Below are 26,635 nucleotides of genomic sequence, written 5' to 3'. Positions count from 1 at the left end.
CTGTAGGCTATGTATAGTGGTATGTTTCTGGTTCTGATTTGGCAACGTTGTGTCTTTTCTTTTCTTTTTTGCTTTATCCATTTTTTAAACTACATTTTTTTAATGACATAAGCTATCTTCTGAATCATTCAGTTGTCTCTGATATTAAAATGCCCCTTTTCAAGCGATTCTTAAAGGGGCTCTAATCTCTGGCTTCTACCCGGCTGTCTAACCCTAACCCACTTGGGCTCACTAGGTGCATGTTCGTTAACGCAACGGAGTCTGACAAGAGACTGGGCTATTGTCTGTAAGGACAACGTAAATATACTGTGAGGTAATATCTATACACATTTCTGAACACTCATTGGTTACTCGTGATCTGTGAAGGTTTTGATAGTACAAAAGGCCCATGTCAATTAATTTCTTTTACCTAAAAAAAAAGAACGGTGGAAGCACATCCGATGTTGTTATTAATTTTTGAAATAACCCTGATGGTTGTAGTTTAATGGAAAAAAAAAAGCATCCACATTGAAAGCATTTCAGATTTTGGATTTCGTATTACATGGATTATACGAATGCCACTACCGTGTTGTCATCCATGTATCTTGGTATAACCCTACACCCATGTATTTGTTGTCAATCACTTAATGTTACCGGTATAATTAGTGGTAGCTCCAGTCAGAATACCTGACAAAGGTTCAGGGCGAATCTGGGATTTTAACCCATGATCGAAGTGCCCAGACTTTATGTTAGAACAAAGTGACACATATGATATGCATGTTTCATCACATTGTTAGTCAAAGATAGTTTCAGAATCTTGAATACAATACTGACCATTCAGATACAATGGTGATATATATTCCTACCAAGTTAGGACAGTGTTGACATGATGAATATTAAGAAGTCACCAGCCCACTCCATAAAACTCCATTTTAGGTTGGTCCAAGGTCCTGATATGTCTCATAGTGACAATATCACAACAAGGAACATTACTTTTATAACAAGGAAAAAAAAAAATTTTGAATTAAGACAGTCAAATCTTGCTTTTTAAAAGTTGAGTAGAACACTACTTACTAGTAGATGGATTGGGGTCATGTTCTCCGCTTGGCTGATGTTGTACGTCATCACGATCTGAAAAAAGGTAGCGTATGACTGTTAGGCGAGAATATAGGTCTCTGGTGTTTTGGTTTGTAAGTATCTTATGAGAACGAGTGTAGTATTCTCTATTTCATCACATTGTTAGTCAAAGATAGTTTCAGAATCTTGAATACAATACTGACCATTCAGATACAATGGTGATATATATTCCTACCAAGTTAGGACAGTCTGGACATGATGAATATTAAGTCACCAGGCCACTCCATAAAACTCCAGTACATATTACAAGGCCATGATACATCTGATAGTGACAGTGTTCACCAACTATTCACCACTTGGAATGTTTTTCTAAGAGGGTAAATATATGAAACACTTTTGTCTTCCTTTTGAAAAGTTAAGTGGACTATTACTCACCAGTGGTGGGGCTTGTATCTGGCTGATTGGATGAGTTGTCACTCACTGAAAAAGGTAATGAGTGACTGTTAGGCTATTAGTATAGTGGTATGTTTCTGGTTCTGATTTGGCAATGTTGTGCCTTTCTTTTCTTTTTTCGCATTATCCATTTTTTAAACTACATTTTTTTTATGACATTCGCTATCTTCTGAAACTTTCAGTTGTCTCTGATATTAAAATGTCCCTTTTCAAGTGATTCTTAAAGGGGCTCTAATCTCTGGCTTCTACCCGGCTGTCTAACCCTAACCCACTAGGGTTCACTTGGTGCCGTGAGTCGATATGTTCGTTAACGCAACGGAGTCTGACAAGAGACTGGGCTATTGTCTGTAAGGACAGTGTAAATAAACTTTGATGTAATGTCTGTACACATTTCTGAACACTCATTGGTTACTCGTGATCTGTGAAGGTTTTGATGGTACAAAAGGCCCATGTCAATTAATTTCTTCTACCTAAACAAACAGAACGGTGGAAGACATCGCAGCAAGAGCGTAAGGACCAGTTACAAAAAAACATCCATGAAAATATTAATCGAAAATCGTTGATTGATTAATCACTGTTATCTTGCACAGTGGATTTGCCAAAAGTAAGTGTTTATATATGTAGTTTTACAAAAGCAGACGGAATACACCCATATTTGGGCGGGAAGTTCTAATGTATAAACAACATACTTTCTTCATAGGATTAACCAATAATAAAATACAGAAGAAATTAAGAAGAATATCACATTGCCTCTTGTGTCTGCTCAGGTCATGTGTGTGTGTGTGTGTGGAAGATTATATGGACTTTTGGGCTTGTGAGCCAATTAACTCTAAGGGGGCACTGATCTACAGCAATGGCCCAGGTCTGGTTGTTGCCTTTATTGTATTTTCCATTGAGTATCCGGATGATATCCCAGAAATCTTGACTAGTTTGTGACCTATGACAGAAGGCGCATGTGTCACTTTTACTGATTGTATAAGATCGTATCATCACATTGATCAACAAAATAAAAATAATAGTTTTGTCTTGGAAATAATAAGGAACTGTAGGTTTCTTTGGTGACAAAGTTTTGAAAGGTCACTTGCTTGGTATTGTGCGATTTTTGTTTACACTATTTTGACTTATTTTATCACAAACTAAATATTTCACCTGAGCATAGGTTATAATATCGTGTGTATGTGTCATAGTCAATGTGTAAAAGACAATTTATTAAATGCCTAAATATTCAGTATTTTACAAACTGACTGAAATATCTATCCATTTATTTTATTATGATGAGAATTCCAAACATTTTGATCTTTAATTTCATAACCCAGTGACTGAAAATGAAGAACATTTCTATAATTTTATCTAATCCTGACTCATACTTATTGCTTTTCACTTCTCATTTCTGATAGTGGAAACTTCCTGAACTGTGGGATTGAAAATGACATTGGCGTGATAGTTCATGTTTTTTCAACATTCAATCATATTGTTGAAGTGAGAATTTTCCCGCCTTTGTACAAGGAAGAGCTGTATGATTTTTCCTTTTTACGGAAACAACTCTTAATATATAGTTGACAGAGAAAACGACTTCTGTTGAAAATCTAAAACTTTAGCTATAGTGTTATTACAACCCAAATACAGGATTATTGAAATTATGCAACAGAGGTAGTATTCTTAGAATTATGAACAATGATAACTATTGTTTTGATTTTGAAATCCCAGAATATAAAATGGTCAGCCTTTTGAGTGATGAATGACTTACCTTGAGTGGCTGGAGTTCCACTATGTGTGACTATGTCATTCTCAACTGGTACCTTTGTATCACCTGAAACCAAGATATTTTCAACTGTTAGTTACATGTTACAAGGCCATGATACATCTGATAGTGACAGTGTTCACCAACTATTCATCACTTGCAATATGTTTTTCTAAGAGGGTAAATATATGAAACACTTTTGTCTTCCTTTTGAAAAGTTAAGTGGACTATTACTCACCAGTGGTGTGGCTTGTGACAAGTTGTTGCCTGTCCTGATTGGATGGGTTCTCACTCTCTGAAAAAGGTTATGTGTGACTGTTAGGCTATGTATAGTGGTATGTTTCTGGTTCTGATTGGCAACATTGTGCCTTTTCTTTTCCTTTTTCACTTTATCAATTTTTTAAACAACATTTTTATGACATTAGCATTCTTCTGAAACTTTCAGTTGTCTCTGATATCCAAATGCCCCTTTTCAAGCTATTCTTAAAGGGGCTCTAATCTCTGGCTTCTACCCGGCTGTATAACCCTAACCCACTTTGGCTCACTAGCTGGGGTAAGTTGATTTGCTGACTACCTTTTTGTATGACATCGCAGCAAGAGCATAAGGACCAGTTACCAAAAAAAATCCATGAAAATATTAATCGAAAATCATTGATTGATTCATCACTGTTATCTTGCACAGTGGATTTGCCAAAAGTATGTGTTTATATATGTAGTTTTACTAAAGCAGACGGAATACACCCATATTTGGGCATGAAGTTCTAATGTGAAAACAACCTACTTTCTTTAAAGGATTAACCTATAATAAAATACAGAAAATGCCTCTTGTGTCTGCACAGGTCACGTGTGTATGTGGAAGATAATATGGACTTTTTGGCTTATGAGCCATTTAGGAATCACTCCAATTAACTCTAAGGGGGCACTGATCTGAAGCAATGGCCCGGGTCTGGTTGTTGCCTTTATTGTATTTTCCATTGAGTACCCGGATGATATACCAGAAATCTTGACTAGCTTATGACCTGTGACAGTAAGTGCATGTGTCGCTTTTACTGATAGAATTAGGGCGTATCACCACATTGATCAACAAAATAAAAATATAGTTTTGTCTTGGAAATAATAAGGAAATGTAGGTATCTTTGGTGACAAAGTTTTGAAAGGTCACTTGCTTGGTATTGTGCGATTTTTGTTTACACCAGGGGTCCGGAAAATTTAAAATCCCAATCGGACATTTGCATTTAGGCCACGCCCCCTTCAAATAGCGTATTTTAGTACAACTTTTCACACACATTACAAGTTTACGTATTCATAATATGATGAATTATGAATTGTTTCAATTTAAATTGTTTAATTCACCGGACAATTAATAACAAATAATATCATTTTAGATTTACATGGAAAAAATACGTTTGTTTCTGTTATAATAACGATCTGTTAACGTAGTGATCGGTCTAGTTAATATTCATGAGTTATATTCATGAGTCTGCTCAAGTGTACGCGTTGTGACATTTGGATCGAGACTATTATCCCATATTTGGTTATCACGTGACCTCACGGGAAAAGTTTTTTTTAAACTAAAGATTTTTTTAAAAACAAGACAGATTATTTAATCACAAATACTAAAATATCGTTGATAGCAATAGTTATTTGAATACTTTTTTCATCTGTACTTAATTATTGACCATAAACAAATTGGATATCGATCGTCCGAGAAAGCAAAATGGCGGTCAATCAAGATTCAATATACGACTAGCTACTGAAAACAATAAAATCTGCAAATCCTCATAGTATGTCAACCAAGTGAAAGTCGTTAGCCACGACTTACAAAATGATCGTCCAGACTTTGAGGGTTTGGCAGATCCGCTCGACTGATCTGCATCGGTCGACTGCCTGTCGTCACGCTTTCGCTTCTTGTCTGAGGTTACGTATCGTAGCATTGTGAGGATTATGAGGTACATCGATGATGCAAGGTAATAATGTACAGTTGTAAACACCTTTCACTCAAATTAACAAGATGTTCTCAGTAATTAATCCTCGATTAATCAGTGTCAACTCAGTTTATTGCCTATTACAGTGATTGACAGATTGGACTATCATGTAGGTACGATGTATTTACAGCAATCAAAACAAACAAAGCTTGTCAGTGTAGTTAATCTTCATTGTGTTGCAACTGCAGACAGAAACTGCTCAGTCCTAACTGTTGATCATGTCCGGTCAAAATTTAAGAATATCCGGACAATACTTTTTAAAATGTCCGGTAAGCAATATTTTAAAACGGACATTTGAGATTCCCAATCGGACATGTCCGGCGCATATGACGGTTTCCGGACCCCTGGTTTACACTATTTTGAGTTATTTTAACACTAACTAAATATTTCACCTGAGCATAGGTTATATTATCGTGTGTATATGTCATAGTCAATGTGTAAAAGACAATTTATTAAATGCCTAAATATTCAGTATTTTACAAACTGACTGAAATATCTATCCATTTATTTTATTATGATGAGAATTCCAAACATTTTGAGCTTTAATTTCATAACCCAGTGACTGAAAATGACCGGATTTAAAGAACATTTCTATAATTTTATCTAATCCTGACTCATACTTATTGCTTTTCACTTCTCATTTCTTGACAGAGAAAACGACTTCTGTTGAAAATCTAAAAATTTAGCTATAGTGTTATTACAACCCAAATACAGGATTATTGAAATTATGCAACAGAGGTAGTATTCTTAGAATTATGAACAATGATAACTATTCCTTTGATTTTGAAATCCCAGAATATAAAATGGTCAGCCTTTTGAGTGATGAATGACTTACCTTGAGCGCCTCGAAATAGACTCTTTCGGGACATCTCACTTAGGTTAAATTGTTCGTTTGTATTATCTGAAACCAAGATATTTACAACTGTTAGTTATTTGAATACCATATGTTGATTTCAATATTTATAAACAGTTTTCCGTCATCTTCCTGTATCCAGGCTTTGTAGGAAAACTTGCAGACACCTTCGAGTATGTTGTTTCGTGACTTTTGGATAAAAACACCAGCATGTCCACATTGTCACTACAGAGGGAAGCCCTCTGAGCAGTCACAACATCCCCGGCTGTTGAAAAGACCCTCTCACTAGCCACACTTGAGCCCAAACATTAGATTTTAGATGACTTGGGGCTGGTGACAGCACGTTGTCTGCCATGCTTTCAAAGGGAGGTCACTCTAATCTATTTCTTTTTATCCCCCGCCGCGCGAAAGCGCGAAGCGGGGGATATAGTATTCACGACCGTCTGTACGTACGTCCGTACGTCCCACCTGTTTGTTGCCGCGATATCTCAAGAACTAAACACTGGATTGTCTTCATATTTGGAACTATGGTGTATATACAGACTCCGCAGACACCAGTCGGTTTTGGTGACCTTGACCCTATTTTCAAGGTCACAGCAGGCATATCTGCTTTTGGAGTTGGAAAACGGTGTTGCCGCGATATCTCAAGAACTAAACACTGGATTGTCTTCATATTTGGAACTATGGTGTATATACAGACTCCGCAGACACCAGTCGGTTTTGGTGACCTTGATCCCATTTTCAAGGTCACAGCAGGCAAATCTGCTTTTGGAGTTGGAAAACGGTGTTGCCGCGATATCTCAAGAACTAAACACTGGATTGTCTTCATATTTGGAACTATGGTGTATATACAGACACCGCAGACACCAGTCGGTTTTGGTGACCTTGACCCCATTTTCAAGGTCACAGCAGGCAAATCTGCTTTTGGAGTTAGAAAACGGTGTTGCCGCGATATCTCAAGAACTAATCGCTGGATTGTCTTCATATTTGGAACTATAGTGTATATACAGACACCGCATACACCTGTCAGATTTGGTGACCTTGACCCCATTTTCAAGGTCAAAGCAGGCAAATCTGTTTTTGGAGTTGGAAAACGGTGTTGCCACAATATCTCAAGAACTAATCGCTGGATTGTCTTCATATTTGGTACTATGGTGTACAGGCGGGGGATATTTCGTCACTCTGTGACAAATACTTGTTCAAGTGACAGTCATCAGTTTCAAACAAATGCATTTTTGGACATTTTCACTTCGTTGATATGAACGCAGTTCTTCTATTTTTTTCACCATTTTTGGACATTTTAAATTTATAACAAAAATTGAGTTGAACCGAATTAAAATCTAGACATTGTAGATTGAAGATCGAATCGAGACTACAAGTACGGGTTCTCAGTGCACCGAACCGAACCTTTGCAGCCCTAGTAGTACATGGATAATACGAATGACACTACCATGTTGTCATCAATGTATCCTGGTATAACCCTACACCCATGTATTTGTTGTCAATCACTTTATGTTACCGGTATAATTAGTGGTAGCTCCACTCATAATACCTGACAAAGGTTCCCATTTGGCTTTTCTTTTGTCTGGGGTAATTATTCTATCTAAATCCAGGTTTGAAGCTGATGTGAAGTGTATGTTTTGTTTGACATTGCAGCAAGAGCGTAAGGACCAGTTACAAAAAAAACATCCATGAAAATATTAATCAAAAATTGTTAATTGATTAATCACTGTTATCTTGAATAGCATATTGTTGATTTGCATGTTGTCGTTTCACAACAATTTTCTGAATGATTATGTTCAAAGTAGTCAGGGGTGAAACGTGACTACCGTCCCATTCTGACTACTGTGGGAAGGGAGGCTTTTCATTCAGAGATGCATTCAATGGTAACCGACATTTTGAATACTGTGTTTGTGATCAGGCCATGTGGCTCAGTGATCTTTGTATTGGTGTCGTTAATCTTCTTATACTTGAGAATAAGAATCACGATACACTGTACAACCAGCTAATCAAGTTACCTAATGTATCAGTTAATGTTTAGCTATCAGGCTCTATTATCTGTATGTAATAACTATGCTCCGCTTTATCACATCGACTCCTTCACTTGGATGAAAGAACTCTTCTCAATAACAATGTATTGTAAAGTAAAAAACATTGAATGTTCAGTGTGAGGAAAATACAGTTTCTCGTACCTGATTGTTGTCTGGATGACACTGGATGAGACAGGGAAAGAAAATGTTGACTAACTTTCACGGCTTGTCTTCATAAACACGTGGTGATCTTCTGCGCAGTAATGATTTCATCATGTCCGGAAACTTATAACTTACGCACAAAAATTATTCTTTTTACCCATTGAAAATATACTCACACATGTTTTTAATCCCTTTGGGTATTTATAACTTTCTTTGGGTATAAACATTTGAAAAAATGACGGAGGTGAATAACATCTCACAAATCTCATAACATGACTGCGGTACAGTGTTTTGAATGTGACCCATTTCGGCATTACCGGTATTCACACAAGTGGAGTTTATGTGTAAGTGAAGCTCTCATGCGATCAGTAAATAAAGACGAGGAAGGATATTTGTGTATGCAGGCTGAGAAGGTAATTACATCTCTACATGTTACTAGTTGTCGCAGTGTGCATAGATCCGGAAACCAGACCAGAAGCGACAGGTTGGATCCCCGCTTATATATTTTCAAAAGGAGAGTTATTTCCCTTTGGAACAAAAAGATTGCCCAGTACGCATGGTATTAGAGTAGTTATATTATTGTTTTTTTCTTCTCAATTTTGATAGGATTATGATGATTTATTTTACCCATTTTACTCAAATACGAAGCTTGTCTGGAGCTCTCGTGACCTTGTGATTAGTTTGCCCTTTGTTTATGGAGATAAACCTTCTTTGTTTTGAAGTTTGATTTAGTCACAGTGTAGAGTAGATACCTCTTATTTTAGTTTGGAACCAAGTGCTTAAGCTTTTTTGTGGGCTTATATATTTATAAGGGGTTTCCGTAGCTAACAGAACACCTCTTTTTAACCAATCAGAGTCAAGCATTCTTCAAGGGGCTGTCGGGTAGCCTAGGGGTTAAAGCGTTTACTCGTCACGCCGAAGACCCGGGTTCGATTCCCGACATGGGTACAATGTGTGAAGCCCATTTCTGGTGTTCTCAGCCCTGATATTGCTAAAAGCGGCATAAAACCATACTCACTCACTCACTCACTCACTCACTCACTCACTCACTCACTCACTCACTCAAGCACTCACTCACTCAAGCACTCACTCACTCAAGCACTCTTCAATGTCACGGTAGAAATAGTTATACAAGTACACTCAACACAACTATTGAAGGGTCACCCAGTTAAGGACGATACAATTGAAGGTCTCCTATTTAAACGATATAACTAAACTACCAATCAGTCTAAAGCGCCAGTTGTTAAAGACCCGACTAATGTGAATATTTGTAGCTGTATTAATGAAAATATTCAACCAGGGTAATAAATGCAGGAGCAGGTACACACTGACCACTTTTGTCTCAAGTTTAAGCATTGTGTTCATGGTCACACGATCGTATAGCTCGAACACGTTGTCTTCTAAGGCGCCGATATTACCTGTGCAGAGTTGCGTCCCTTGGGCACGCCAGAAACCTATGATTGTGGGTTCGAATCCCGGTTCAACCCGATTGTGTTTCTAGGTTTGTCAGCACCATACCCGTGCTCGTGGGTTTCACCGAAGTGGTAAACATCTGAGACCTGCATCACTTCAGGCTTTCCTCCCACATTAAGCTGACATGCCGTGATATAACTGGAATACTGTTAAAAGCGGCGTTAAACCCAACTCACTCACTCATGACACTTTTCACTCAGTTTTTCAAAGATCAGTTTGTCAAACGGACCTTTTGCTACTTAGTGGAGTTTAAAATTTATATTTTTTCTGTTTCCATGGCAACAAGTTTGACTTTAGGACTTTTCATAATGGTGTGTTTGTCTGGATCATATCTCTAAAATTAATAGGTACTCTTCCTTGAAACTGTGAACACACAAAGACCAGGTTGTCAACTGGTGCCTTTTGCTATTCAGGGATTTTTAGAAAAAAAAATTAAAAATTTCCCATGGCAACAAGTTTGATTTGACCATAGTGGTGTGTACCTGACATAAAAATCAAAGTTCCGAATCCCAATTCCATGGTATTGTTTTGATAGCTCAATAACTACTCTTGTATATAGACAGACATATCAGGTAGAAGTTCTCTCATCAAGTTAGACTTAAAGTAACACTCAAATGAATTGTTCTTTCAAATTTGTGGGGCCCAGGGGGATTTGTCATCTTCTGATGACTCTTGTATTTTAAAGACAGGATGACAGTCTCAAGTGTGGTGCAATGGATGAAAATACTTACGTTTTCACTACTTATTTTCATTACTAATTTTCACTACTAATTAGTGGTATAACAGTTTTTAAAGAAAACACTGAAGGTAGGAATCGATATTTTTTACTTAGTGTGCGACCCTATGATCGATACTTGCATCGAGAAGTCTGTCTGTCTGTCTGTCTGTTTGTTGTTTAAGATGCGGGGTAGAATAGGTCTTCAGCAACCCATGCTTGCTGTAAAAGGCAACTATGCTTGTCATAAAAGGTGACTATCGGGATCGAGTGGTCAGGCTCGCTGACTTGGTTGATTCATGTCATAGATCCTAATTGAATGAATTGATGCCCATGATGTCAATCACTGTATTGTCTGGTCCAGACTCGATAATGTACAGACCGCCATCATATAGCTGTAATATTGCTGAGTGCGGCGTTAAACAACAAACAAACCAACCAACCATCCAACCAACCATTGAAGGCGACTATGCTTTTGGGGAGAGTTGACTAACGAGATCAGGATGTCAGGGAAGCTGATTCATGTCATCGATCCCAATTGCGTGAATCGATGCTCATGATGTCAATCACTGGATTGTCTTGTCCAGACTCAATTATTGACAGACCGCAGTCATATAGCTGTAATATTGCTGAGTGCAGCGTTAAACAAACACACACACAAGCAAATCTTACTCTGTGAGTGGTCAAGTTTCCCCGAGAGCCTGACTAACCTCCTGCCAGTTACAGATATGTCTCATCTGCCTGGGACTGGGAAGGGAGGGAGTTTTGTTACAGGGGGCACGGGTGGCCCAGTCGTCTAAGTCGCCGCGATTCGCTGTGCAGAGTTGCGTCTCTTGGGCACACCAGAAACCTATGATTGTGAGTTTGAATCCCAGTTAGCCCCGATTATGTTTCTAAATTTGTCACACAACATGGCGAACATGATTTTGACACTATCTTAGACGGTTGACGCGATGACGGTGTGTCAGGATGGGACGTATGGCAGGGCGTCGTGGTCGAATCCCGTACTGACGTAAACGATTCCTGACAGTGTTGGGATGGATACGGCGCAGTCCAGGGATTGTCTGGGACGTCGTTACTGCCGTTTGGAACCTGTGTCGAAGATGTGTAACTCGAATCCATCTGTCCTGTCTTGGCGTCGTTACTTTGGGACATCCATAACGTGGGTGGTCTGCAACGTCATTTGTGTTCTGATAACGCCTCACCAATGCTAATATCGTGTTACGATGGCATTGGAAATGTGTTGCCACCTGTTGTTGCCTCATTCCCACTCGGATCATTCCAATGGCTTCATGACGCTGTGCAGCTGTCAATCTTGGCATGATTTGCTTGTGATATGCTTGTGTCTGCGCTTGAGAAGTTTTGAATTTTTGAATGACCACAGATCATGCTTTCCAAAGTGACAGCGAATTTTGAGTTGCACATGCTGTGTACAGCTGCACAGGATGCACGTGCAGTAACACATTGCACGTCCATAGGCCCCCATCAATGACAGTCATATCGCATGGCATGTGCATGAGCTTTTGAATGTCTCCAATAATTGCTGTGTTCAAACCTATATTTCATATGTGGACAGTGTGCCCTTATATCTATATTTTTTTCCGTGCACAGTTTCTTTATGTGGCTAGTATATATATTCATTTAAAACCTCTGCCAAAAGCAGAGTTACCCCGGTAATTGTTCTCCGACTATATCATAAGCATGTGTATTTAAATGTATGAAATAGTGATGACACCAGGCGTTTGCAAGACCTGTCCTGCCACACTGGTGGCACCTGTCACAAACACATGCGAAGGCAGGTCAACTGTTCACCTGAAAAACATATGGTACAAGTCAAAATAGGGAATTGTGTCAGATATCACTTTTGTTACATATACAACAAATTTGGAATTTCCTCCACATGTCTACCATAAAGCAAATTATTCTGGTTATTGTTAGTAACATAATTTCCTTAAATTAAGAAATGATAATCCAGTTGACTTAAAATAAACAAAATAGCAATGTTTGTTTGTTTGTTATTTATAGCCACACTCAGTAATACTCCAGCTGTGTGATGGCAGTCTGTAAATAATTGAGTCTGGACCAGACAATACAGTGATTTTATTAACTGCATCTATGCTGTCGATATGACACACTCATCAATGGTCAAGTATCAATACTTGGCTTAAAGTGAGTGTGTGAGTGAGTGAGTTGGGTTTTACGCTGGTTTTAACAGTATTCCAGTTATATCACGGCGTGTGAGCTTAATGTGGGAGGAAACCCCGAAGTGATGCAGGTCTCTGACGCTTACCACTTTGGTCAAACCCACGAGCACGGGTATGGTGCTGACAAATCTAGAAACATAATCGGGGCGAACCGGGATTCGAACCCACAATCATAGGTTTCTGGCATGCCCAACGGACGCAACTCTGCACAACAAATCGCGGCGCCGTAGACGACTGGGCCACCCGTGCCCCGTAAATAATTGAGTCTGGACCAGACAAAACCGTGATTTTATCCACGCTGTCGGAATAATGACACACACTCATCAATGGTCAAGTATCTGGAAGAACTTCAGTTTCCATCAAATTACTGTTAAATGATGTCAGGCAATGGTGAATTAGGACCCCAGTCATGCAGAGTTGCCTCCCTTAGGTGTGCCAGAATGATATTCTTTTTAAATCCCAGATTCACCTGATTATGTTTCACTTCAGTCCAGACCCTGGAGAATAAATTGAAAAAGGAGTCCAACTCAAGTCTAGAATGACTTTGCAAGTCTAGATTTCCGCAGCTTGAAATTAAGCCTTGTTCGGGGCTTCATTTGGATGAGAGTTGACTGAACCTCCATGTTGTGTGTTTCAGCCAGGATGAGGCCCAGAAGATCGACCAGGAGCTGTTTGAGGACTACTCCTTCAGCGTGGAACAGCTGATGGAGCTGGCCGGGTACAGCTGCGCCGTCGCCATCGCCAGGGTCAGTCAGGCATCAGTCACGAGTCACCAGTTTTTGTTGTTGAAAAAAACATAGCCATGGAAAACTGCAAAATGATTTACCGTATTCGACGTAATAAGCGCCCAGGGCGCTCTCAAAATTAGAAATAGGGGGCGCTTATTAGAATATTATTTTGAGTTGAAAGATCGTAAATTTCGTGGTTTATGCAAACATCCTGAAATGTTTATATACGACAGATATATTTTTCAAGAATTTAATTGCCCATAATTAAGGGTGATATAACACACGAGTGCGTTATATGCGCGAATAAATAAGTCTTGCGTACATTGATCAATCGGAAGGGGTGCTGATTGGGATTGTTCACTAGCCAATATATTAGCAAATATCGCCGTGGGCGCTTATTAGAGCGGGGCGCTTATTACGTCGAATACGGTATGTTATTGTTTTGTTACTTCAAAAAAACACAATGTGAAAAACTTTCCAACTTGTCTCAAATGGGTGAGGAGAATTTATAAATATGTGACCTTGAAAACTGGAAAATGATAATTTTAAAACTTGTTAGCTCACCTGAATGAAAGACAAGTGACCTCATGTCTTAGCCTGGTGGTTGGAAGCCCTTGAGGTTATCTGTAAACATATTCTCAAACACCACAGAACAGGTGCTTGTCCAAAACATGACAGCACAATTTGGTCTCGAGGTTTTAGGACAACGGTATGTTGTATATATCTACAGAGTGTGTCTTGTTGCAGTGTATTTACAGAGTGTGTCTTGTTGCAGTGTATTTACAGAGTGTGTTTTGTTGTATATATCGACAGAGTGTGTCTTGTTGCCGTGTTTCCCAATAGACAACATGTCCAAGGACAACGGTGCAGTGCTGGTGTGTTGTATATATCGACAGAGTGTGTCTTGTTGCAGTGTTTCCTAATAGACAACATGTCCAAGGACAACGGTGCAGTGCTGGTGTGTTGTATATATCGACAGAGTGTGTCTTGTTGCCGTGTTTCCCAATAGACAACATGTCCAAGGACAACGGTGCAGTGCTGGTGTGTTGTATATATCGACAGAGTGTGTCTTGTTGCAGTGTTTCCTAATAGACAACATGTCCAAGGACAACGGTGCAGTGCTGGTGTGTTGTATATATCGACAGAGTGTGTCTTGTTGCCGTGTTTCCCAATAGACAACATGTCCAAGGACAACGGTGCAGTGCTGGTGTGTTGTATATATCTACAGAGTGTCTTGTTGCAGTGTTTCCCAATAGACAACATGTCCAAGGACAACGGTGCAGTGCTGGTGTGTTGTATATATATCTACAGAGTGTGTCTTGTTGCAGTGTTTCCCAATAGACAACATGTCCAAGGACAACGGTGCAGTGCTGGTGTGTTGTGTATATCTACAGAGTGTGTCTTGTTGTATATATCTACAGAGTGTGTCTTGTTGCAGTGTATCTACAGAGCGTCTTGTTGTATATATCTACAGAGTGTGTCTTGTTGCAGTGTTTCCCAATAGACAACATGTCCAAGGACAACGGTGCAGTGCTGGTGTGTTGTATATATCTACAGAGTGTGTCTTGTTGTATATATCTACAGAGTGTCTTGTTGTATATATCTACAGAGTGTGTCTTGTTGCAGTGTTTCCCAATAGACAACATGTCCAAGGACAACGGTGCAGTGCTGGTGTGTTGTGGGCCTGGCAACAATGGTGGGGACGGCCTTGTCTGTGCCAGACATCTCAAACTATTTGTGAGTCACAATTCAAACCTTTTTTAGTGCACCTGTTAAATGGATAGTCTCAATGTGCACCTGTTAAATTGATAGTATCTATCTGCACCTGTTAAATGGATAGTCTCTATCTGCACCTGTTAAATGGATAGTCTCAATGTGCACCTGTTAAATGGATAGTATCTATCTGCACCTGTTAAATGGATAGTCTCTATCTGCACCTGTTAAATGGATAGTCTCAATGTGCACCTGTTAAATGGATAGTCTCAATGTGCACCTGTCAAATGGATAGTCTCAATATGCACCTGTTAAATGGATAGTCTCAATGTGCACCTGTTAAATGGATAGTGTCAACCTGCACCTGTTATATGGATAGTCTCAATGTGCAACTTTTGAATGGATAGTCTCTATCTGCACCTGTAAAATAGATTATTTAAATCTGCACCTTTTACATGTATTGTCTCTTTGGATCCCACCAATTTACCAAAAATCTATTACTTTGACAGACAATTACTGGTTGTATTTACTAGCCCAGCATTAATATTGGTGAAAAAACTACACAACTCAAGAAATCGTAACACAACTGGGTTTTCTCATAACATTACACCCCTGTGAAGATCCAGGTTAGAATAGGTCTTCAGCAACCCATGCTTGTTGTAACTAACGGGATCGGGTTGTCAGATTCGCTGACTTGATTGATGTATGTCATAGAATCCCATTTGCCTAGAACGATGCTCATGATGTCAATCACAAGATTGTCTGGTCCAGACTGGATTATTTACTGTCATAGCCTATATATTGTCGACTGCAATGTTAACCTACAAGCAAATTAATTTTGATCAACACTCAATATCATCGTCTCACCAACTCCATACCCTGACTTGCAGGGTTTCAAGCCTTAATGCTATATACGTCACCTGTCCCTATCAAAGGCTACTATGCTTGTCGTAAAAGGCGACAAACGGGATCGAGTGGTCAGGCTTGCTGACTTGGTTGATGCACGTCATCGATCCCATTGCATGGATCGATGTTCATGATGCAAATCACTGGATTGTCTGGTCCAGACTCGATTATTTACAGACCGCCGTCATATAGCTGAAATATTGCTGGGTGCGGCGTTAAACAACAAACAATGACATCAACTAACAACGGGCGTGATAATGGCCCGTCGTCACACAATATGAGGGCGTTATCAAGTTACAGTGGCGCACTCTATCTACTTTAGCTATAACACTCAATATCACCGTCTCACCAACTCCATGCACTGACTTGGAGGGTTTCAAGCCTTAACGCTATATACGTCACCTGTCCCTACGTCACCAATGAAGTCATCTAACAACAGGCGTGATAATGGCCCGTCATTAGCTATAACACTCAATATCCCCCTCTCACCAACTCCATACACTGACTTGCAGGGCTTCAAGCCTTCCATCTTCTACCCGAAGCAGCCCAACAAGCCCCTGTTTGAGAGCCTGCGCCGCCAGTGTGAGGGGATGGACATGCCCTTCTTGTCCTTCTTCCCCTCCGACCCCCAGCTCATCAAAGACTCCTATAACCTCATCGTAGATGCGCTGTTCGGATTCAGCTTCAAGGGACCTGCCCGCCCCGAGTTTGCCTCCATCTTGGAGAAGCTGAAGAAGATACAAGACGATGTCCACATCTGCAGCATTGATGTACCTTCAGGTAAATAGTAGGGCTGGGACAGTACACTAATTGATGTACCTTCAGGTAAATAGTAGGGCTGGGACGATACACTAATTGATGTACCTTCAGGTAAATAGTCGGGGTTAGAGCTGGTCCAAGTATTGATGTACCTTCAGGTAACATAGTCTGTGGGTGTCGGGGTTAGAGCTGGTCCAAGTATTGATGTACCTTCAGGTAACATAGTCTGTGGGTGTCGGGGTTAGAGCTGGTCCAAGTATTGATGTACCTTCAGGTAACATAGTCTGTGGAGAGTCTGGGTTAGAGCTGGTCCAAGTATTGATGTACCTTCAGGTAACATAGTCTGTGGAGGTCTGGGTTAGAGCTGGTCCAAGTATTGATGTACCTTCAGGTAACATAGTCTGTGGAGAGTCTGGGTTAGAGCTGGTCCAAGTATTGATGTACCTTCAGGTAACATAGTCCGTGGTGAGTCTGGGTTAGAGCTGGACCAAGTATTGATGTACCTTCAGGTAACATAGTCTGTGGGAAGTCTGGGTTAGAGCTGGTCCAAGTATTGATGTACCTCCAGGTAACATAGCCTGTGGAGAGTCTGGGTTAGAGCTGGACCAACTATTGATGTACCTTCAGGTAACATAGTCTGTGGGAAGTCTGGGTTAGAGCTGGTCCAAGTATTGATGTACCTTCAGGTAACATAGTCTGTGGGAAGTCTGGGTTAGAGCTGGTCCAAGTATTGATGTACCTTCAGGTAACATAGTCTGTGGGGAGTCTGGGTTAGAGCTGGTCCAAGTATTGATGTACCTTCAGGTAACATAGTCTGTGGAGGTCTGGGTTAGAGCTGGTCCAAGTATTGATGTACCTCCAGGTAACATAGTCTGTGGAGAGTCTGGGGTAGAGCTGGTCCAAGTATTGATGTACCTTCAGGTAACATAGTCTGTGGGGAATGTGGGTTAGAGCTGGTCCAAGTATTGATGTACCTTCAGGTAACATAGTCTGTGGAGAGTCTGGGGTAGAGCTGGTCCAAGTATTGATGTACCTTCAGGTAACAGTCTGTGGAGAGTCTGGGTTAGAGCTGGTCCAAGTATTGATGTACCTTCAGGTAACATATTCTGTAGAGAGTCTGGGTTAGAGCTGGTCCAAGTATTGATGTACCTTCAGGTAACATAGTCTGTGGAGAGTCTGGGTTAGAGCTGGTCCAAGTATTGATGTACCTTCAGGTAACATAGTCTGTGGGAAGTCTGGGTTAGAGCTGGTCCAAGTATTGATGTACCTTCAGGTAACATATTCTGTAGAGAGTCTGGGTTAGAGCTGGTCCAAGTATTGATGTACCTTCAGGTAACATAGTCTGTGGAGAGTCTGGGGTAGAGCTGGTCCAAGTATTGATGTACCTTCAGGTAACATAGTCTGTGGAGAGTCTGGGGTAGAGCTGGTCCAAGTATTGATGTACCTTCAGGTAACATAGTCTGTGGAGAGTCTGGGGTAGAGCTGGTCCAAGTATTGATGTACCTTCAGGTAACATAGTCTGTGGAGAGTCTGGGTTAGAGCTGGTCCAAGTATTGATTTACCTTCAGGTAACATAGCCTGGGGAGCTTTTGGCTTAGAGTTGGTCCCAAAGAACTCATTCATGACTAAATGATTGGGGGACATGGTTGAATGCATGTCATCGGACCCAGACAGTGTGTGAGGTTGCCCACAATATCAATCACTTGTTTGTCTCATCCAGACTTGATTAATTACAAGCCAGCATCATTGGTGTTCAACCAGATTGTGTGAATGGTTAATTTCAATTTTAATTTTAATTTTGTAGATCAGTTATTATATCGTGTTTGATAAATGCTTTGTTTGCCAGACCCTCACAGGTAATCATGATTTCCGCAGAGTTGTGGGCAGAGTTATGGCCCTTAGGTGTTCGAGGATCTGATGGTCAAATAAACACCACGCCCATAGTCATGAGTGTCATCAATGTGAAAACGTCTACTACCTGCCTCACTTTAGGCGTTTGTCTCACTGTAAGCAGGGGGCATGGCTGGCACAGTCGTCTAAGGCGCCGCGATTCGTAGTGCAGAGTTTCGTCCCTTGGACACGCCAGAAACCTATGATTGTGGGTTCGAATCCTGGTTCGCCCCGATTATGTTTCTAGGTTTGTCAGCACCATACCATGCTCGTGGGTTTCACCAAAGTGGTAAACGTCCTAGACCTGCATCACTTCGGGCTTTCCTCCCACATTAAGCTGACACGCTGTGTATATTTATATAACTGGAATAATGTTAAAAGCGGCTCACTCACTCTCTCACTCACACACTCACTTTAAGCCACACAGTCAAAGCAGCATTAAACCCAACTCACTCCATCACTCACTATTTTCAGGATGGGATGTAGAAAGCGGCGACCCTGACGGCATCCACCCAGAGCTGCTCATCTCGCTGACGGCACCCAAACTGTGTGCCCGCCACTTCAGGGGCAAACACCACTATCTGGGCGGCCGCTTCGTGCCGAAGACGCTGGAACAACGCTACAGTCTCAATCTTCCTGCCTACCCAGGCACAGAGTGTGTGATAGAACTGAAAACACAGACCACGGAACCTGCAGAAAGTTCCAAGTGATTCTCTCCGCTGCCATCAATTGACCTCCTGCTGTTTGTTGATAGCTTGAAATGTGTATATCATCTGTCCTTTCCAAACAATGTATAGAGAAAAGGTTTGGTGTAGAACTGTTGTGCATCGGTTGAAATTATTTTAATGGTTGGTTTAGTTGGGTTAATTCCGCTTTCAGCTTTAGTTATATCATGCTTGTTAGTTTAGAGGTAGTCATCAAGCCATACTAAAAGACTTGAAGAATTAAAGTCACATGTGACCTGAATGTCACAATGGAGTTCTGTTTTTGCTCACACAACAGCACATTATCTTGATTAAATGCGTCTCTCAAAATAACAATTAAATTTAGTAAACATTGTTTAGTGTATGTTTTTTTTTTACACCCAAGCTGTCAGTGAAATGGCTGCTCGATGCACCATTATTGTGGGAGAATACAAAAGTGATGCTGGTTTTTTTAAAGATTTTAAGATGTGGATGCGGATCCAGGTTTTTTTGTAATACTACTGAGTCTCAACGTAATACTATTATATACACCTTGAAAAAAGTTAAGCACCACTTTTTATGTATTCATGACTTCCATGTATCATTTTGAACGACCTACATATGACATTGAGTCATTTTTAGAAATGTCTTAGATACCATTGATACCTTGGTACAAGAACACTGTACGTTCCTCCAGACGCTAAAAGAACACTGTACGTTGCTCCAGACATTACAAGAACACTACGTTCCTCAAGTCGCTACAAGAACACAGTACGTTCCTCCAGACGCTACAAGAACACTACGTTCCTCCAGACATTACAAGAACACTGTATGTTCCTCCAGACATTACGAGAACACTGTATGTTCCTCCAGACCCTACAAGAACACTGCATGTTCCTCCAGATGTTACAAGAACACTGCATGTTCCTCCAGACATTACAAGAACACTGCATGTTCCTCCAGATGTTACAAGAACACTGTACGTTCCTCCAGACACTACAAGAACACTACGTTCCTCCAGACGTTACAAGAACACTGGATGTTCCTCCAGATGTTACAAGAACACTACATGTTCCTCCAGATGTTACAAGAACACTGTACGTTCCTCCAGACTGTTGGCTTCCAAAATTTTGTTCGTACTAAAGATTTTCAAATGACCCTAGCTAAAATTTTAACTGAATTTTTTTATGCCCACCTCTTAGTTGATCAAATCTTCCTGCTTCTTTTGATCATTGTGACCATCAAAAATCAAATTAATATGCATGACGGATCGGGGTTGCGAGATCAGCGTTTACCCCTTCATATGATTTGACTCATGATTTGCAGTGTTGGTTTACTTTTTGGACACCTCACAGATTCAATTTTGTTAAACATAAACTACAACATATTTAAGCGTGTGAAATTTGAAACTGGCCATTAACTTTCAAGCTCAGCTAGCCCACACGCCCAGGAATATGTTGAGACCATTTCACACACTGCTTGTCTATCACATACCAAATAAGGATTGTTTCCCCAATTGCCAACCATGCACTCAGAGTTTGGAGTCCAGGAGAAATCTTTGAGGAGCAGTGAATAGGTCGAAACATTTCTTGGCTTCTAATCCCATTTAACGTTTTTTTAACCAATCCGACCGTAGCACACACTCACACTTGTTCACATCTGTGAGGTCTTTCCATGCTTGCCGTAAAAGACGACTATGCTTGCCGTAAAAGGCGACCATGCTTGTCGTAAAAGATGACTATGCTTGTCGTAAAAGATGACTATGCTTGTCGTAAAAGATGACTATGCTTGCCGTAAAAGGCGACTATGCTTGTCGTAAAAGATGACTATGCTTGCCGTAAAAGATGACTATGCTTGTCGTAAAAGACGACTATGCTTGTCGTAAAAGGCGACCATGCTTGTCGTAAAAGATGACTATGCTTGTCGTAAAAGATGACTATGCTTGCCGTAAAAGGCGACTATGCTTGTCGTAAAAGATGACTATGCTTGCCGTAAAAGGCGACTATGCTTGCCATAAAAGGTGACTATGCTTGCCGTAAAAGATGACTATGCTTGCCGTAAAAGGCGACTATGCTTGTCGTAAGAGGCGACTAACGGGATCGGGTGGTCAGGCTCGCTGACTTGGTTGATGCATGTCATCATATCCCAATTACGTGGATCGATGCTCATGATGTCAATCACTGGATTGTCTTGTCAAGACTCGATTATTAACAGACTGCTGTCACACAGCTAGAATATTGCTAAGTGCGATGTTAAATAACAAACAAACAAACAAACAAACATCTCGGAGTACAAATTACTCACAATAAATAACAACAAACCAGGGGGGTGTACTTTTAAAACAGCCACTGTTAACATCATTTCATCAGAACCAATTGCTTCTTAGTCTGTTAAGACTGATAATTATTACTATTATTATGATGATGATGATGGTGATGATGTATTAAGCTTCATCAGCTTATGTATATGACATCTCTGCGCTAAAGTGCATGTTTTTGGATAACATTTTATATTCTTTTTGTACTTCTCAGCTCTCTGTAACAGCTTACAGTTGTATTTTTGACGTTTTATATTCTGTTGTTAGTTCTCAATTCCTTGTCACAGTCAACCATTTGTATTTTAGATGTCTTATGTTTCATTACTTGGTTTACGGACCCATCAACCCTAAAAGTCAGAAATGAAAAAATAACTCTAGATTTTTTTAACTATCACGGAGCCTGTTAATCTCAATTATTTCAGTGGGTAATATATCAGACTAGTTGTTTCATCTTCCAGAGGCAAGGGAGTTAACTTACTACAAAAGTCCAGTTTCCACCCTTGCCAAACTAGGCTGGAATTTCGGAGTCATATTTTGGCTGGACTGATGAGTCTATGTATAGTCCAATCAAAATCACGTAATGAAATCAACATTTGGTTCCTATACTGCCGTGCAGATTCAGGTTGAGTGCAGGATTTACAAAGTTTGTGTACCGCCAAGTCAGCGTCAACAGATATTTTCCAAATCTTTTCATGTTTTTTTATCAAGGTGCTCACATAATTTGATGCACTTCGAGAGGTAAGACGCGTTTTATTACAATCAAGATCTTGATTATTGATCACATCATTTTCACTGGGTGCCGCCATTTTGTTTGAAGTAAATACAAGAAATATGATAGATGGAATGTGATTGGTAAATAGGAGGTAAATTTCGCAAAAATGCAGAAAATAATATATTTCATTTTCACATCCTACGGATTGTATTGTTAATATCAATTCAATTCAGTGTTATTGCTATTTAGACAATCAATACCATCCAAGAAAAAATCGGGGGCACAGGTGGCCCAGTCATCTCAGGTGCCGCAATCCACTGTGCAGAGTTGCGTCCCTTGGGCACGCCAGAAACGGTGGTTGTGGGTTCGAATCCCGTGCTTGTGGGTTTCACCGAAGAGGTAAACGTCTGAGACCTGCATCACTTCCGGCTTTCTTCCCACATTAAGCTGACACGCCGCCATATTACTGGAATGCTGTTAAAAGCGGTGGTAAACCAAACTCACTCACTCCAAGAAAATTCCGTAAACCAACGAATGAAAGAAATCCTGTACTTTTGAACTGTGTCTGTACAGTGTTTTTAGGTGTTGTTCTGCAAATGTATCTTTGAAAATTGATGTGAGTGAAATACCAGTAATAAATCTTGTCAATATCCGGTTCCAATTAACCATATTCCGTTTCTAACTGTTGCTGATCATGTGACACAGGACACGCCTTACTTACAAAATGGCCTCCATTCCGTAGCTGACTCGGGGAAAACCCGCTTAGACATGTTTCAACCTGTCTGCATACTGCAGAACTCCTCCTGTCTGCATACTGCAGAACTCCTATTCTGTGTCCATACCGAGCTGGTGATCAGATGATGTAGCTTCCATGTTCTTATTGTGATGTCACCATATGACATGAGTTTGACAGCAGCCATTTTGTTCTTTAACGTGTCCTTTGTCGCATGATCAGAACTGACTTCGGGAAAATAATTTGTTGTTGTAACATTAAGTTGAACGTAATGGTAATAAATTGTAATCACTGTTTATGTTGAGTGTGGCCAATCAAGGAATTTGGACATATTGCAATAATCTGTAGTCAAGATCCTTGTAGGTGTCGTGAGACTCAGTCGATACAAAATGGTATATTAGTGTCACATATATATATATCACAACATTAGTATAAAGATGCATTTTTGTCACATTGAGTGCTGTATCTTTCTCTTACTAATAAATCAAGCTGTTGGACAAGTGAAGAGGATATAAAAATTTGTCCCGAAACCAGATTTCGTAATTCTGTTAATTCAGTTTCTCACACCAATTGTCATTATAATCTGTGATGTTCATTTTGGATTATTACCATTGCAGAGTCTTTATATAACCGAAGTTTAACTATTGTATCCACGATTCCGTTAACCCAGACATTTGTTAATCTGAATATTTTCACTGGGAAAAGAACTGTCTGGATTAACGGGGTTTTAACTGTAAAAGGTCCAATTTTGACTCCGAATCAAAACCTCTTTCCATTAAAATCTGAGAAAGCCTCCAATCAGTCTATTTCTTCAGAAGTTCAGAACCATTTGGATCTGCATATCAGAATTTTGTATGTGTAAAAGACTATGTAACCATGCAGTTCGGAATGGAGAAAATAATGACCACGCTATATGTTGTTGATGTTTTACACCCCGTTATATTTTAGTGTAATGGAAAATACAGCCTAAAGGTTGCACAACCGAGGGAACCTTTATGTGGATTTCGTTTTCTTCTTACCGAAAGTTCAGAATCGATGACAAAGGTGGTGAACAATAAAAAGCTGAATTGCTTTAGAAGACAGAAATATTATTGGCGCCAAAACACATCCTTGATTTTGACTGGGCCATCACAGTTGGGCAGAGAGGTATCAAATCTGAGAAGAGGATCGGATTTTAATAAGATTATATAATGTTACTTGAATTAAATTTTAAGATATTATTGTCTTTGTCATAATGTTTATATGAACATATTATTTGTATTTGTTTTCAAATTTTGTTGAGGATTCTGGATACAATTGTATCTTGTTAACTCCCAACTTGCTGGGACCATCAGATATACACCTGGGAAAAAGTTCAGCGCTGTTGTTTTTTTCTTACTTATCTCCCGAACTTCCATGTCCTTCTTTGAAATACTTATGAAACTGATCGCATCTGATAAATGTCCCACGATGGTATAGAATACAATTTTCCTAAGGGATGGTACAAGAACACTGTATGTTCCTACAGATGGTAGAAGAACACTGTATGTTCCTACAGGTGGTACAAGAACACTATGTTCCTACAGATGGTACAAGAACACTGTATGTTCCTACAGATGGCACAAGAACACTGTGTGTTCCTACAGGTGGTACAAGAACACTGTATGTTCTTTCAGATTGTGCTGGGTCATGTCTGTGTTTAACGTCACATTCCGCAGTAGTCAGGATATATGACAGCAGTCTGTAAATCATAGAACCTTTACCAGACAATCCAGTGACTGATATTGTTAACAACGATCCACACCAACTGGTTATGAAGACACTCGATGAAACAAGTCAACAGTTTGACCTCAGACCACCTGATCCATTTCGTTGCCTCTTGACCAGCAGATGTTCCTGGAGACCATTTCTAACCTGGAATCCAATACCAACAGCCATGGTTGGTTGGTTGGTTTGTTGTTTAACGCTGCACTCAGCAATATTCCAGCTATATGACGGAGGTCTGTAAATAATTGAGTCTGGACCAGACAGTCCAGTGATTGATATCAAGAGCATCAATCCACACAATTGGGATCGATGACATGCATCAACAAAGTCAACAAGCCTGACCACCCGATCCCATTAGTCGCCTCTTACGACAAGCATAGTCGCCTTTTTTTTATATAAAAACAGAGATTAATTATTCCCAGGTGTATATTAGGCCACATTTTTTAATCTTATCTTTCACGGATTTATTCCAGCTTTGCAACACAAGGTCGGTCAAAATAAAATTAAAAATAAACGTCAATCATTTATTCACTTATAAGAAAATCCTTCTGCTGTGGATTTGCCGATGGCCTCTTGAATTACGTGATGTATACATGGAATTTATATTAAACATTTATTGTTGTTTAAGAGAGTCTATATTACTAGGGCGGTCGGGTAGCCTAGTGTTTAAAGCGTTCACTCGTAACGCCAAAGACCCGGCATGGGTACAATATGTGAAGCCCATTTCTGGGGTCCCCCGCCGTGAATATTGCTAAAATGGGCGTTAAACCAAAACTCGCTATATTACTAGAGGGAAAAAATAAATGTTTTTATGTTTATTTCTTAGACCGACTGCTTTTAAGTTGGGGTGGCGGTGAAACGAAAATAAAATCTGTGTGGCCTTAGTGACCAGTAGACGTTGGATAGTCTGCACAGTACATAGCTCAAGCTCCTTCCCAGCGTGTGACACCTTCGTTACACTCTCGGTAACATTGCTGCCACCAGTGTGGGCGCGGCCATTACAAGAATCTTGAAATTTGGCCTCTAACCCCAAATGTAATAACGTTCATACTTTTGTTTAGGTCTTTAGGAATGCCATCATAGTTCATTTTGAAAAGGTTAACGACGGACCATGTTTTCCAGATGAATTTACTTTGTTGTTTGTGTAATCAGATTACTTTGAGTTTGCTAACAAACGGAAAGTCAACCAACTTCTCCCTTACATTCTTACTATATCAATTACATGATAGTTTTAATGAAATAGAAATTCATACTGACAAACAAAGAAAGTAATTCGGCATCACGACAGTCGTCACTTGTTTGTAAACATAACGGTCATTCGGTTGCAAGTTCAACTCCAAGCATGGTTGTGGCCACCTATCACAGTGAGGAGTTTTGACTGGTGGCAGTGATTGTATAGAGAGCTCCGTGAACGGGCTATCACTGCAAGGAGCTTGTACACAGCTGTGATATTGCAGCTAGTCGAGTATGTGAGTTGACAAGGTTTTCGTTTGTGCTTTGTGTTCGTCAACAAATACTCAGAACGTTTTGAAAGGCAAGACTGACATTTTGCTTTGCAGATCCTTGTGACTAAAATAGCAGGCTAAAGATGTATGTTGAGTTGATGTTGAACTGATTGATATTGATAGAATGTGACAATTTTTGATTATTTAAAAATTAAATGCAGCTGTAAAAAGGATCTGTGAAACAAAATCAAGAAATGTATTGGGTTTTCTTAAAATATGATTTATGGAATTTCTATGTTATGGTCTTTTGTAAGCCCCCTTCAATAAATAT

The 26,635-nt window shown here is 39.9% G+C and overlaps 2 protein-coding genes across 2 annotated transcripts in view; one reads left to right on the top strand and one right to left on the bottom strand.

Annotated features, from left to right (window-relative positions):
• Positions 1-1,464: 1,464 nt before the first annotated feature.
• LOC124128026 overlaps positions 1,465-26,635 on the bottom strand; it is a 59,316-nt gene continuing 34,145 nt past the window's right edge. Inside the window, exon 9 of the mRNA XM_048395721.1 lies at positions 1,465-1,536. Coding sequence (XP_048251678.1) covers positions 1,484-1,536 — 53 coding nt within the window. The 3' untranslated portion in view covers positions 1,465-1,483. The remainder of the gene's footprint in view (positions 1,537-26,635) is intronic.
• On the top strand, positions 5,164-19,726 carry LOC125371622 (NAD(P)H-hydrate epimerase-like). Its single transcript, XM_046491445.1, has 5 exons — positions 5,164-5,217; positions 13,310-13,418; positions 15,027-15,137; positions 16,532-16,799; positions 19,143-19,726. The coding sequence occupies exons 1-5, from the start codon at positions 5,195-5,197 to the stop codon at positions 19,376-19,378; spliced, it is 747 nt and encodes a 248-aa protein (XP_046347401.1). The 5' UTR covers positions 5,164-5,194; the 3' UTR covers positions 19,379-19,726.

This window comes from Haliotis rufescens, unplaced genomic scaffold (assembly GCF_023055435.1).
Source record: "Haliotis rufescens isolate VD_foot unplaced genomic scaffold, xgHalRufe1.0.p SCAF_14, whole genome shotgun sequence".
Lineage (NCBI taxonomy): Eukaryota > Metazoa > Mollusca > Gastropoda > Lepetellida > Haliotidae > Haliotis > Haliotis rufescens.
The sequence above is the reverse complement of the archived record's forward strand: the minus strand, read 5'-3'. Positions and strand labels throughout refer to the sequence as shown.